Here is a 14,309-nt window from a genome sequence, read left to right as displayed (position 1 = left end):
ATTATTAAGACCCCAAACTCATAGCGTGAGAGGCCCTGCACACTAAAGACAACGCCAATTTTAAAGGGCCCCATTAACCTACACCCACAAGTCATTTTCCCACAGGACTTTCCTCATAAACTCTAACCTTGAACTATCGCCCATTGTTAGAAATGGGATTTCTGGTTGGCTGAGGCTTGCGCCAAAGCCAGGCAGAAACCACCACTCTAGTCAGGGCAAGGGAGTTACACGCCAAAGATAACCCCTGCTCACCCCCTTGGTAGCTTGGCACGAGCAGTAATGCTTATCCCGGAGGCAATGTGTAAAGCATTTGCACACGCACCCACCAGCAACAACATCCCAGGCCCCCCACAAAAGGAACTCCACACAAGGTTATATCAAAAAAGCCTTTGTATTTTCAAAACACATCAGATAGTAATCACACAATATACATTGTTCCAACTGGCATAGGCAATATTTACAAGGGATTATGTACACCTGACGGGCCCCCCTGGACCACTGTCAGGATCATCACAAAGTGAACTTGGTAAAGGTGAACTGAAACATACAAGTAAAATAGGTCATAGAACGTACTGTCAGTAAACACTGATAATCACTGCACTTGCAACAGTCTGCGCCATGAAATCCATCATACACAGTAGCCCACAAGTCTAACTACATTAGACCCCCATCACCTAAGTAAAACCTTACACTAGGGGCGTAAATCACGCAGGGAAGTATAATCTCCCTAACATAAACCTAAACAGGTAAAACAACCTCCTATGCAGGAAACATATCTAGAGGTATCAAGTCAGGGTGCGCAAAACATAGTATACACAGTACATTTCCTAACACACAAAGCATTAGCACATTAATCACATCACATAAATCACATTAGGGCCTGCGCCCTCTAAATGTAACAACCCCCCCTGGCCAACTGGCCATCTAGGAAGGGGCTCAAATGCCCTATGTCTACAGAGTCAGGGCTGCTGCCTAAGCAGCGAATGTCCAGGTTGCGCCACTGCGCCAAGCCTAAACGTGACAGCTGCCCACTACTTGCTGGGCAGCTGAGGACAAGAACAGGGCCTAAAAGCTGCAGCTGGCACTAAGTGCTGCACAGCTGTGGAAGGCCAAGGTAGGTGCGAAGGGGTGCGACTCACAAAAAAGAAGTCCCTAGAAAAAAAAACCTAAACGGTGCAGCTGCCCACTACCTGCTGGGCAGCTGTAAAATCGAACTGCGGCAGGGCGCTCAAACTAGCCCTCCAGAACATTGCGCCAAACGTTGGAGCCCTCTAGGCTCTAGAACCACCAATGCACAAAACGTGGGAGCCATCTGGCTCTGGAAATAGCAGGTGTGCCTTGGAGCCCTCTAGGCTCTTAGAACAAATGTGCACCAAAAAGGTAGGAGCCACGGGCTCAGCACGGGCCCCTCTGGGGCCTTTTAAATAAACCTGGCCCCCCATCGGTGGAGCCACGCAGGCTCGGGCAACATTGGGCAACCTCTGGAGCCACCTGGCTCCTGAAATAACGATGCCCCCCTCGCTGAGCAGCCCCACTACCAAGCGGGGGTTGCTGGAGAAACAAAGGGAATCCAGCGCGTGGTGCTTCAATCTGGCGCTCTCCTCTCCCACCCTCCCTCCGGGCAGCTCTACTTACCGGCTGCACTCCGGAGGCGGCGGGGGACGGGGTCTTCTCCTCGCGGTCTGCCGGGGCTCTCCCTTGCTCAGGGAGCCTTGACGGGCGTCAGCGAGGCAGCGGGCGGGGCTCTCTCATCCTCTCGAGAGCCTCGCTGGCGGCTGCCCTTCTTCACCCGGGCCCCATCTCGAGACCCGGGACTCTTCTCTCGGGCAAGGCGCAGGGCTCCTACCAGCAGACGGGAGCCCTGCAGGCAGCCTCCCACCTCCTCCTCACGTCCGGCTGCACTTCCGGGCCGCACGCGTCACTTCCGTCCGGTGGCTCCCCCCACAGTCAGGTGGGCGGCGGCAGCATCCTACGGGGGCAGAATTTGAGGGCTACTTGGACTAGGGTGCATACCCCTGCCAACTAGAGACCTCGTTTCTAACAATATATATATTATATGAGCAAGAGCACGGCTGTGCTTGAAACGCGTCGCAGTGGAGCAGGGCGTTAATAAAAAAGACCTTCCTGCCTGATTCCTGTGGTCCGTCCCTTCATTTCCTACGTTCGGGTGCTGAAGGATTGTTGCTGTGATATATATATATATATATATATTTATTTTTTTTACACAAAGGGAGCGGCACAACCGGAATACTTTTTCAAAGCTTTTTAATCAGAGCTTCACCCCACCAACGCGTTTCAGCCACAACAGGCTTTGCTCACGGTCAATTAGTCCTTCCACTCTTTTTCCTTTTGTACTAGCCCATCTTAGCCTTAGGTGGCATTATGGGATATGTGGTTTGGAAACATTATTTTCAAAACAGTTAAAAACATGAAAGAAAGACTGGTGTATGTCGTAATTCTTACATATATTGGTACATAGCGCTACATATTTAAATCATATGGGCAGGCTTAATCCTTAAAGTTCATCAATGGAATAGTTCCCAATTAGTTTCAATTTTTCGGGTGTAGTACCCTATTGCATTTTGAAAGTCTTAACTGGTACTGTTACAGTCACTCTAAATGTACATGGAGATCCTCTCCAAAATTCATGCCTCTCTGTATTTTTGTACGTAAACGGATAATTAAGCGGGACTCAATTTGTCTTAGTTTACGAACTGTGTCACCACCTCGTTCCATTTTCGTGAGCATTTTCAATCCATAAAATCTCATCCATCTCCAGTCTCCCTCTTGGCATGCATTTATATGTTTTGACGTTGCATAGAGCATGTTTTTATTCTTAACAGCCCTGATGTGTTCCAGGATCCTCTTTTTTAACATACAGGTCGTGCTGCCTATATATTTGATCCCACATCTGCATTCAATGACATATACAACATTTTTAGATGTACAGGTGATCTGTTGGTCAATATACATCATTTTGCCATTGGGTTCCTCAATGCATTTCTTGCTTATTCCAATTTTGCATGCCTTGCAAGTGGAGCACGGCTTAAACCCTTTGCGTTGATCCATCAGCCAATTGGTTTGTGATTTTGTTTTGTAAGTTATTTGTGGTTGCTTCCCTACCAGTTCTCCTATATCCGGATTCCCAGATATGAGATGCCAGTATTTCTTCATTTTGTTGGCAATCATACCACTCTCTTTGTTGTATGTGGGTATGAATCTTGGCGGGTCTTTTTCAGTTGTTTTCTTTGGCTTTTCCACCAATAATTCTGCTCTTGTTTTCTGATCAGCCTTCTTTTTGCATTCTTTCAGGACTCGGTCTTCATATCCTCTTGATTGAAATCTCATCTTACTTTCATTCATTTTCATTTCTGCAAAACGAACCTCCAAAGCGTCTACAATGTTTAAGTCTGGAACAGCTACGGCGAATGCGAACCAGGACGCCGCAATACCAGAGAAAAATAATGCAACGCTCAAACAACAGATAAACATGCTGGAGCGACTTTATAAAAAAGAAATTAATAAAAGCTGGGAGGTAATAGCACTTGAAAATTATGTGGAGGTCAAACGTATCCCACGGGGCCTACGCATTTTTACAATGCCTACACATCCAGATACAAAAGAGGAGCTATTATTAGAATGGATGGAGAACAATACCATTTGCTCACTTAATATGATGCGTATCCTGATTAAACATGTGAAAATAGATCTTGATGAACTAACGACCAAGATCAAGGAAGCAGAAGATAAATTACAAAGTGAAACAAATCAGGATGAAATCATTAAACTAAGACAAGAAATGGAAACCAGATTGGATCTGTATGAGAAAGAAATTGAGGAAAGAAAAGAACGAAAGTTTAAACGTGATGAACAAGATTATTTGTGTGGTAGAATTCTGACATTCGCCAGACGCTATGATAACTTGAAAAAGAATTATCCTCTGTACAAAGTAGCATCAAGTGCGAGTGAATCAGACATAAGCGAGAATGAAGCAACACGTGAGACACCCCAGACAAAAAACTTGTCTGTTTTAGACGAAGTAACGCTGATGAACTTGGAAAAAAGTATCACACGTGGCGGAGGAAGGGGAAGAAGACCATTTCAAAGAGGAACCCCCGCGCCAGTACCAGAAAACCCGCAGATCAAAGCAACGTAAGAAGGCAATATCCCCTCCGGAACAGGAAATAGTGAAACTAATTGTTAACCTTTCCAATCATCAGCTAACAGACAATGAAAGAATGGTACTCAACAAAGGACTATCGTTCTGCCCGGAGTCTCACTTTGACTACACACAAACAAAAATTGATCTCTACAAATTTGTCCGAAAATTAAAATTGGCAAAAATACACGTAAACAAACCCTCAATTCTAAATGGTGAAACTATGGAAAATATTAATGAGGAAGTGGGAGTGACAACCACAATAGAACAATTACCTGACATAAGACAAACCTTTGAAATGCTGTTTGATCAGGAGAATAATGATTTCTCAGATACTCAAATTTTGGAGCAAATGGATATTAGAACGAATGAAAGACCAGACACCGGATTAAAAAGGAAGTCCCGGTATTATCCCATCCTGTCGCCTGGAAATAAAATTGATCTCTTCTCGGATGCAGTAAATGAAGAGCTGGACAAACTGATGAAAGTAAGAAACAACAACAGGGAAAATCTAACAACGGACGAACGAAAAGCAATCACATCTCTCATGGAAAATGGAAAAATTACAATTAAACCCGCAGACAAAGGGGGAAATATTGTAATAATGGAAACCACTGACTATGTTATGGAAGCCATGAGGCAATTAAATGAACAACAAAACTATTCCAAACTAACAAATAATTGAAGTGTCAGCATGCTAAAAGAACTTAAAGATCATCTGAATGAATGGCACTCGAAAGGATTGCTCAGTGACGAAGAGAAGAAATTCTTAGATATTGATTTTCCAATGATGCCTTGCATCTATTTCTTACCGAAGATACATAAGACACTGATAAATCCACCAGGCAGACCAATTGTCTCCTCATGCAGCTCCTTATATGAGAACCTCTCAAAATATGTGGATACTTTCTTGGCCCGATTGCTCAAAGTATGCCCTCCTACATCAAGGACACAGGAGAATTCCTGAGAATCATTCAAGACATAACATGGAATGATGAATACCTTTTAGTTACAATAGATGTAGTTTCACTCTATACATCGATTAGACATAATGTGGTATAGAGGCCTGTCAGTACTTCTTGAAACAGCGAAGCATCACTACATTGGAACACACAAATATGCTTTTAAAAATGATTCACTTGTGCCTATCAAATAATGTTTTCTTATTCAACCAAGAGCTATACAAGCAGGAGTGTGGCACCGCCATGGGCATATCTTTTTCACCAAATTACGCTAACACCACCATGTGGTGGTGGGAAAAGACAATTGCGTGGAACACAAATAATCAACTGGAACTTGATCGGATCATTTTATGGGTCCGGTATATAGACGACCTGTTTATAATTTGGCATGGATCGGACTCTGAATTTCAAAATAATTTTTCTAAACTGAATGAAAATGAAGTCGGTCTACAATTTACATGCTCAACAAGCATGAAACAAATTGCCTTTCTTGATACAGAGATTTACATATCGGAAGGGAAACTAGAGTCGACCCTGTTCCGTAAAAAGACAGCCACCAATAGTGTGCTACACAGCACCAGTTTTCATCCGAAAGCACTTTTGAACAGCATTCCTTATGGTGAATATATTAGACTTAAAAGAAACTGTTCCAGACCAGACGATGCCGAAATGAAAATGAATGAAAGTAAGATGAGATTTCAATCAAGAGGATATGAAGACCGAGTCCTGAAAGAATGCAAAAAGAAAGCTGATCAGAAAACAAGAGCAGAATTATTGGTGGAAAAGCCAAAGAAAACAACTGAAAAAGACCCGCCAAGATTCATAACCACATACAACAAAGAGAGTGGTATGATTGCCAACAAAATGAAGAAATACTGGAATCTCATATCTGGGGATCCGGATATAGGAGAACTGGTAGGGAAGCAACCACAAATAACTTACAAAAAAAATAAGTCTCTTTAAGATCTCCTAGTGAACAGCCATTTTCAAACAAAATCACAAACCAATTGGCTGATGGATCAACGCAAAGGGTTTAAGCCGTGCTCCACTTGCAAGGCATGCAAAATTGGAAAATGCAAGAAATGCATTGAGGAACCCAATGGCAAAATGATGTATATTGACCAACAGATCACCTGTACATCTAAAAATGTTGTATATGTCATTGAATGCAGATGTGGGATCAAATATATAGGCAGCACGACCTGTATGTTAAAAAAGAGGATCCTGGAACACATCAGGGCTGTTAAGAATAAAAACATGCTCTATGCAATGTCGAAACATATAAATGCATGCCAAGAGGGAAACTGGAGATCGATGAGATTTTATGGATTGAAAATGCTCACGAAAATGGAAAGAGGTGGTGACACAGTTCGTAAACTAAGACAAATTGAGTCCCGCTTAATTATCCGTTTACGTACAAAAATACTGAGAGGCATGAATTTTGGAGAGGATCTCCATGTACATTTAGAGTGACTGTAGCAGTACCAGTTAAGACTTTCAAAATGCAATAGGGTACTACACCCGAAAAATTGAAACTAATTGGGAACTATTCCATTGATGAACTTTAAGGATTAAGCCTGCCCATATGATTTAAATATGTAGCGCTATGTACCAATATATGTAAGAATTACGACATACACCAGTCTTTCTTTCATGTTTTTAACTGTTTTGAAAATAATGTTTCCAAACCACATATCCCATAATGCCACCTAAGGCTAAGATGGGCTAGTACAAAAGGAAAAAGAGTGGAAGGACTAACTGACCGTGAGCAAAGTCTGTTGTGGCTGAAACGCGTTGGTGGGGTGAAGCTCTGATTAAAAAGCTTTGAAAAAGTATTCCGGTTGTGCCGCTCCCTTTGTGTCAAAAAAGTGATTTCAGGGTCTGTATCCGACCCCTGGGCTGAGCACACGCTGATGAGCGCTTTTCACGATCTGCTGGATCACATTGTTGTACATATATATATATATATATATATATATATATATATATATATATATATTCAAAAACAAATATCGCCGATCCTCCAGCCTCAAATGACGGCGGGCTTGAAGCGAGGGAGCGACCCCTCTAATATTCCACACGTTGCTACTTCGTAGAAAAAAGCAAAGCTTAAGCCCAATTCCTTCAAGCGTGTTGTTTTATTAAATTTTAACAAACAGTGTCAACAATCACCCGACGCGTTTCGGTGCAGCCGCACCTTGGTCACGGGTAAAGTTTTTCCTTCAAGCGTGTTGTTTTATTAAATTTTAACAAACAGCGTCAACAATCACCCGACGCGTTTCGGTGCAGCCGCACCTTGGTCACGGGTAAATTCAGTTTGCCGAGTGCCTCCACTATCTAGTGTTAAACCATAAACATAAAAGTAGGACTACCTGTCCCAAACACTGCTTAGTCAAATGAAAATTGGCAGACATTTTGCAATATTCACAATCCATACTGGTGTTAATGAGGTAGATCTATACAAGATAGTCTTAATTCAGCACATTCTTGTCTAAGTTCCTAATAATGTACAGAATTACTGTCCACCGCTTCACAGGGAATAATATCTCATATTATTCTCTATTTCGTCATAAATATGCATAAGTTTTGCCCAAGTGGACATGGACCCAGCAGTGTCAAAATTAATTCATAACAACATAAACATTTATCGAAACTGAATATGTACAATTTCCGCCCAAGTGGGCAAATAATCTCAGATCCAACGTCCTCAATTGTCCATCAAATTTGCAATCCATGTCAGATGTCATTTGGTTATTCCCTTTTTACAGTGTGCAGACATTCATGTCTCCTACAAAAAAATAAACGAATGTGCAATCACTAAAACGTTACAGTGCAATTTAAAAACTGATGCTTCACTTTTATATACAGAGTCTGATTTGCAGTGAGTATAACAACTTTACAACAACTACCTATGTACAACTATCCCAAATGTACTTCCATCTCCTCATCCTTATTGAGACCTTTGGGCTGTACTGTATCATACTTAATTATGAATTTCGATTCTAGTTGACGTAATTGTCTCACTCTGTCTCCCCCTCTTTCCGACAAAGGTACCCTGTCCAGGGCACAGAATTACAGATGGCTAGTGTCTTTATTATGAAATTCCTTAAAGTGTTTAGCAATGGGATAGTTCTTATCCTCATTCACTATTGCTCTGGAATGTTCAAGCACTCTTTTCTTCCAATTGTGCTTCCAATATACACCTTAGGACATGGACAGCATAAAGCATAGACACAGAAGTCTGACTTACAGGTCAAATGTTTCTCTATTTTATAGCCTTTTTCAGTGTCAGACAGTTGTATTTCCTTCCTGTTACTGCTGTTTTTACATGCTTTGCATGCCCGACAAATAAAAAAGCCCTTCACTGCATTCGGATAATTTTTATCTTTGGGGTTGCTGCTGCATAGCATATCTTTTAGAGCTGTGCATTTCCTATATATATAATATGTATAAATATGTGTATATTTCTGTGCATTTATTACTATAGTGAAAAGTTCGAGCTTCTTACCACAGTTCAGCAAGATTGACATTAGGAAACACATTTCTTACTGCTACAAAGTTTGCATGCAACAATTACATTCCAGAAGAAGGCAAATTTGCTAAGGTTCATATCCCTCTCTTCAGTGTAATTTTACCATACTGGACACATTTAACCGCTTGCACTCTGATTTCGGTTAAATAAATTTTGTTAAAAAAACATAGTAATAACAAATTGAGAGAGAGGGAAAAGGACACTCTTGGTCCCCCTGTTAAATGTTGTAAAACAACAAAAGAGTGTCGTGAGAGAAGTGTGTAAGCACTAGACACAGAGAAGAAATCTCCCTGAAGAAGTCACAGTGGAAATCAGCGGGGTTTTTTTTAGGAAGCCCTCACTCACCACCCTGGGTGGTGACATGCTTCATCATCGGGCCCACCAGGAGAAGCCGAATGCCTCCCTGGTGTGCTACAACGCCAGATTACTGCGGAGCCGGTTCTTTGTGGCAAAAGTGTCAAAAAGAAATGTGAATTAAAAATGTCAGAAACTGTACCATACGGAAACATTTTTATTCAATGGTCAGTTTGACATAAGTAAAATATGTGTGGGAAACTTACCAGTTAATGACTCGGTTGTTTCCACTTAAAGTGGGGTCAACATGTTTCTGCCCGTCTATGTGTCATTTCCTGGGCTTTCATCAGGACCGTCAGGTGGTGTACCTCGGCGGTATGGGCGCGCTAAGGCCCACCCTTACCAGAGGAAGTGAAAGTTAAAAACAAGTGTGTAAAATAAAGTGCAAAAACCAAACAAAAGTGATGGGAAACCTTCAATTTGAGGTCCCTGTACTGTCTGAAAGAAAAGGTCATACATACACAAAAGACAAACAACACACAGTTAGTGCGATCCATCTCAAGGGTTTTTTGCAGCGTAAAAACTCTGTGTGGACGTGCTTGAGACTACTGAGAAGGGGATCATGGTGCCATAAACGCTATTTTAGTGCAAAAAAACATACACATGAGTAAATAAACTATATATGCAGATAAGCACAGTGTAATATGTTATTTATTACCATTGTTGAGGAAATGTAGGGGCATCATGCCTCGCTCAAGGCTTTGCATTCAGTGAGTCATGGCCCATCTCCACATTCAACAGTAGTTATCATTTGTGTTTTTATAAAGTAAAATATATCCTAAGTTCTTCTCTCATCAGCTAATCATAATTGTATTCATATCTGGAAGCAAAATAATTGTTATGATCTTTTCAAACATAATTTTTATTCATTTTTTTAGCTCAACGGCAGAAACTCCTTTTTCAGCCTGCTAAAACCTGACATTACCACTGTGCAGCTTCTGGAAGATGTGACAACGAAACAAGAGCTTTTAGTACGACTATTGACCCATAATATTGCACATCACGATGACGATGAAGACCTTGAAGAAAAAGTTTTGAAAGAATATTCATGTCTGCCTGCGCCACCAAGCAAAACACAAGTTTTAATGGCTAAAGTGAGTTCAATAGTAACTAAGAAAGGCTGCTGTAGTTGCTGTGGCCCTTCTGGCACGAAGACAAAGGATTCACAGAAAGCCAAACCAAAAGAACAAAACGGTAGTGTTTCGCATTTGAACAAGAATTGTAGTGCTTCTCAGACTGAAAAAATCAGAAAAAGTAGAAATTCCATTGTGGACGTCCTTCATTTCATGAATTCTGACAGAACAAATGACGCTGCACAAAGAGGATGGAATAACAATGCAAGTATTGCCACTCGTTTTGCCGGTTACCAGTCCGATTTCAACAGACATCTTCTTGCCCTGGATTCTTCCTTGACTAGAAGCATTTTAGGAATAAAAAGTTCCAGACCTGTGGAATCGTCATATACTTCATGCCTGAAACTTGGAAGGCCAGATATTGTGAGTACAAATCTTAATGTCTGTTCTGAGACAATAATGTATACAATATTAGTAATATGTGTGATTATCTAGTAATAACAGCAATAGTCAATGAAAGTACTTAAATGTTTTTTCATAAACTTTCTTCTGGTTTATTAAATGTAGAATAGAACATAGACCATGTAATACTTTATGCACATTGTTTTTTTTTACTTCTCTTGAACAATATTGATAGCTTTGACAATTGTCACTGCAGTTCTTTTTAAAAAAAAAATATCTTTATTCCGTTTTTTAACAACAATTTTCACCCTTCTCCCTACCCCCATCAGACAAGTATGCATACAGTTACATTTATTAACTCATAACATTCGAAGCATTGCCATTCCTAACAGCTTAAACTAAGAATATATTTAATTACAGCCTTGAGAATGGTACCATTCTGTTAGAGGAGTCCACATTTTTAACCCTCTTTTACGTCGCTTTCTGCCCTTCCGTTTATAAATGGCAATTTCAATATTTGAGATGGTAAGAAATATGGCTAACCATTGTTGAAATGACGGAGCAGCAATGTCCAGCCATGCTGAGGCAATACACAACCTAAAGACCGCCATAGCTATGAAGATGAGTTCATGCCCTATTCTGGCATTGCTAGGATCTGCTGCCCCTAGTAAGATAACATCGCTAGATAAAACTATCGGGTTTTGCAGAACTGTGGATACAAATCTCCCTATCTCTTGTTTGATAGATATTAATCCATCACAAGTAGAGAAGATATTTACAGAGTCAGCACTATAGATCCTGCATCTAGGACAACACCTGCTCTTGTCACTTCCCCACTTGGCTATTTCATCCAGGGTATAATATAAAAAAACAGGTTTTAAAAAATTGTGCTTGCAATTTGGTTGACATGAGTATTGTTTGTGACATTAGAAAAGCATAATTAAACTCGTCATTTGACATTCCAACTTTCTCTCACCATTTCTGCGAGATTTTTACTGAATCATTCGGAAACAGTGCATTGATAAGAGAATAAATTCCCCCAATAGTGTTTTTTTTTGCCATGCGTTAGTGTTTACACTAAATTATCTTTTTCATACACCCCCTCCCCCCTACCTTTCGTGACAAAAAGTCTCTGATTTGAAGATACTTAAAAAAGAACCTGCCTAGCCAGATCATAATTATTTTTCAGTTCTTCAAAGGATTGAATCCCGCCCGAGGAAAGGAGGCAGCCTATTTGGACAATTCCCACATCACGCCATTTGTGTATGTAATTATCATTGAAAATTTCCGGCAGAAGTGGATTATTTTCTAGGGGGGTATAGAAGGACAATCTCCCTATAGCAGGCATTTTTCTAACAGTCTTCCATACCTTGAATCCACTGAATACAGTTTTAAATTTAACTTTTTTTGTGGTAGCTATCGTGTAGATGTCGCCAAAGATACCCTCTGCTCTCACGGCCTAAAAGTAGTTGAAAAATAGAAGGTGTATGGTCCTCTCTCTCCTTCCCTTCCCCACTATTCTGTAATAACTCATTACTGTTTACTACCACTGTTGCCCAATAATATGCTTTTAGGTTTGGGAGAGCTAATCCTCCTCTATCCTTGTGCAGAGTAAGGAGCTTATATGCCCGCCGAGGTTGTGAATATGCCCAGATAGAGTTTGGGAACATTAGTTCTATTGATTTGAAACAGGAAGATGAGAATTCTAGGCAAATTGCCCTAAATAGATATAATATTTTGGGAAAGAAGACCATTTTAATAGCATTCACTCTTCCAATAATAGAGAGGTGTAAGTTGTCTAGGTGTTGGAGGTCTTTCTGCATTGCAGCTGTCATTGGTTTCAGATTTAGATTAACCAGATTTTCAAGATCAGATGTTATGCAGACTCCTGAATATGTAGCTTGTTCCACAAGCGTGCATCCCTCATTTCGCTTTTCCTATTTAGCACAATCTGTGTTTTTCCTTTGTTAAGTGCGTATCCGGACACCGCACCGAATTGATTCGCCTCTCTATATATTTTGGAATCCGAGTTAATGAGAGTAATTGGACAATATGAGCCTAGCTGGTTCGGAGGCTTGCCTTTTTGTAGGAAAGATGACTATTTTTGCCCGGGACCATAATTTTTTAATTGCTGACCCCCTTTAAAGATATGAATGATAAGATTTATCAAGATGCTTTTAATTGGTTCTAGAAAGGAGGCATAGAACTCCAACGAGATGCAATCCCATCCCGTTGGTTTCCCCTTTGGCAGCTCTTTGATAATGCTTATAAGTTTGTCTACTGTGGGGGTTTCCTCTAAGAGATTTGTATCCTCGTACCCAAACCTCTCGTTGCCAGACTTATCTAGATATTCCTCAATGCTTGCCTTGTCACCTCCCCCGGTTTCTGTGTATAAATCTCGATACAACCGCCAGAAAGCTTCTCTTATAAGTTCAGGGTCAGATACATGGTCTCCCTGAGAATCAAGGATTTACCAAATCAAATTTGAGGAGGCCTGTTGCCTTATACGTACAGCTAATTGGTGTCCGATTTGCCCCTTCACTTCATATAGCATTTCCTTTTGCGAGAGTGCTTTCTTAACCGCTTTATCAGTATAGATATTCATAATTAGAGCCTTTGCAATTGCCACTTGGTTCTGTATTTTATCTATCTCTTCCTTCCCACCCGGCATGATTCCTGTTGTCACTCTTATTAAACCTTCCTCTGCCATCCTCAGGTTTTCTTGCAACCCCTGCATAGCTTCCCTAGCTCGTTTATTAGCTATTAAGGAGTATTGCAAGGTCTCCCCAGGGATCCCGGCTTTTAGAGCATCCCACTCTATTTCAATTGAAGTACTCCCCTCATTAACTGTTAAAAAATTGGGGATCCACTCTCTCATGTGACTGCAATAATTGTCATCTAAGAGCAGGGATTTCTCAAAGGTCCATGAATTGGGTGCGCCTTTGCCATTATCTATTTCTATGGAGCAGATTAGTGGATTATGGTCCGATAGGATTCGAGGGAGTTTCTTCATAGGGCATTTAGTTTTTATTGAGTTAGACATCAATATATAATCCAATCTTACGTGGGTAAGATGTGGATTAGAAAAGAATGTAAATCCAGGATCGTCAGGTTTTAGGGTCTGCCAGCCATCCACTAGGCCGTGTACGCTGCACATTTGTTTCAGTGCTTTAAATACTTTGGGTTTGCGGCCAACATAATGCCAACTATCTTTTATAGATTAATCATTTGGAAGGTTGATATTGAGATCCCCGCAGATCAATAAGGGTAATGGCCAATGCATACGTTCATTCGAGATCTCATCAAAAACCGACGGATCATCACAGTTACTACACTATATGGCACAGAGTGTCAATGTTTGCCCATTCCCATTCTGGCATTCAAAAATTGCCCCACAACCAAATTTGTCTACCTTGGAGTGACTATAAACAAAACCACATCCCCTACCAAGAATGGCAACCCCCCTGCCCTAGCTCCTTGTGTTGTAGCACAGATCAGCCTATACCCTAGTGTTTTTAAAATGTGTGTTTGTGAACCCTCGATGTGCGTTTCTTGCAGACAAACAATATTTGTGCCCCAAGCCTGTAGTCCTGCTACAACCATTTGCCATTTTTTATGTCATTTAGGCCACAGATATTCATTGACAATACTCTTAGCAAACCCCTTTTTTTACCTTAGTTGGACCATACAGATAACCAAAACCTTGTACATATCGAAACTGGGTATTACCATCATTCCTAGTTTGCCTGCACCATTTTTTGACCCGTCTGACCCATCCCACCCAGCCCCCTCTCCCGCCCATCCACCCTCCACCAACCTTGGAGGTT

The 14,309-nt window shown here is 41.0% G+C and overlaps 1 protein-coding gene across 1 annotated transcript in view; it reads left to right on the top strand.

The window, feature by feature from the left end:
- LOC144829088 (uncharacterized) overlaps window positions 1–14,309 on the top strand; it is a 1,185,727-nt gene that overhangs the window by 460,235 nt on the left and 711,183 nt on the right. The window contains exon 4 of the mRNA XM_078687867.1: window positions 9,886–10,503. Within this exon, the coding sequence (XP_078543993.1) occupies window positions 9,886–10,503 (618 nt within the window). The remainder of the gene's footprint in view (window positions 1–9,885; window positions 10,504–14,309) is intronic.

This window comes from Lissotriton helveticus, chromosome 4_1 (genome assembly GCF_964261635.1).
Source record: "Lissotriton helveticus chromosome 4_1, aLisHel1.1, whole genome shotgun sequence".
Taxonomy (NCBI): domain Eukaryota; kingdom Metazoa; phylum Chordata; class Amphibia; order Caudata; family Salamandridae; genus Lissotriton; species Lissotriton helveticus.
The sequence above is the reverse complement of the archived record's forward strand: the minus strand, read 5'-3'. Positions and strand labels throughout refer to the sequence as shown.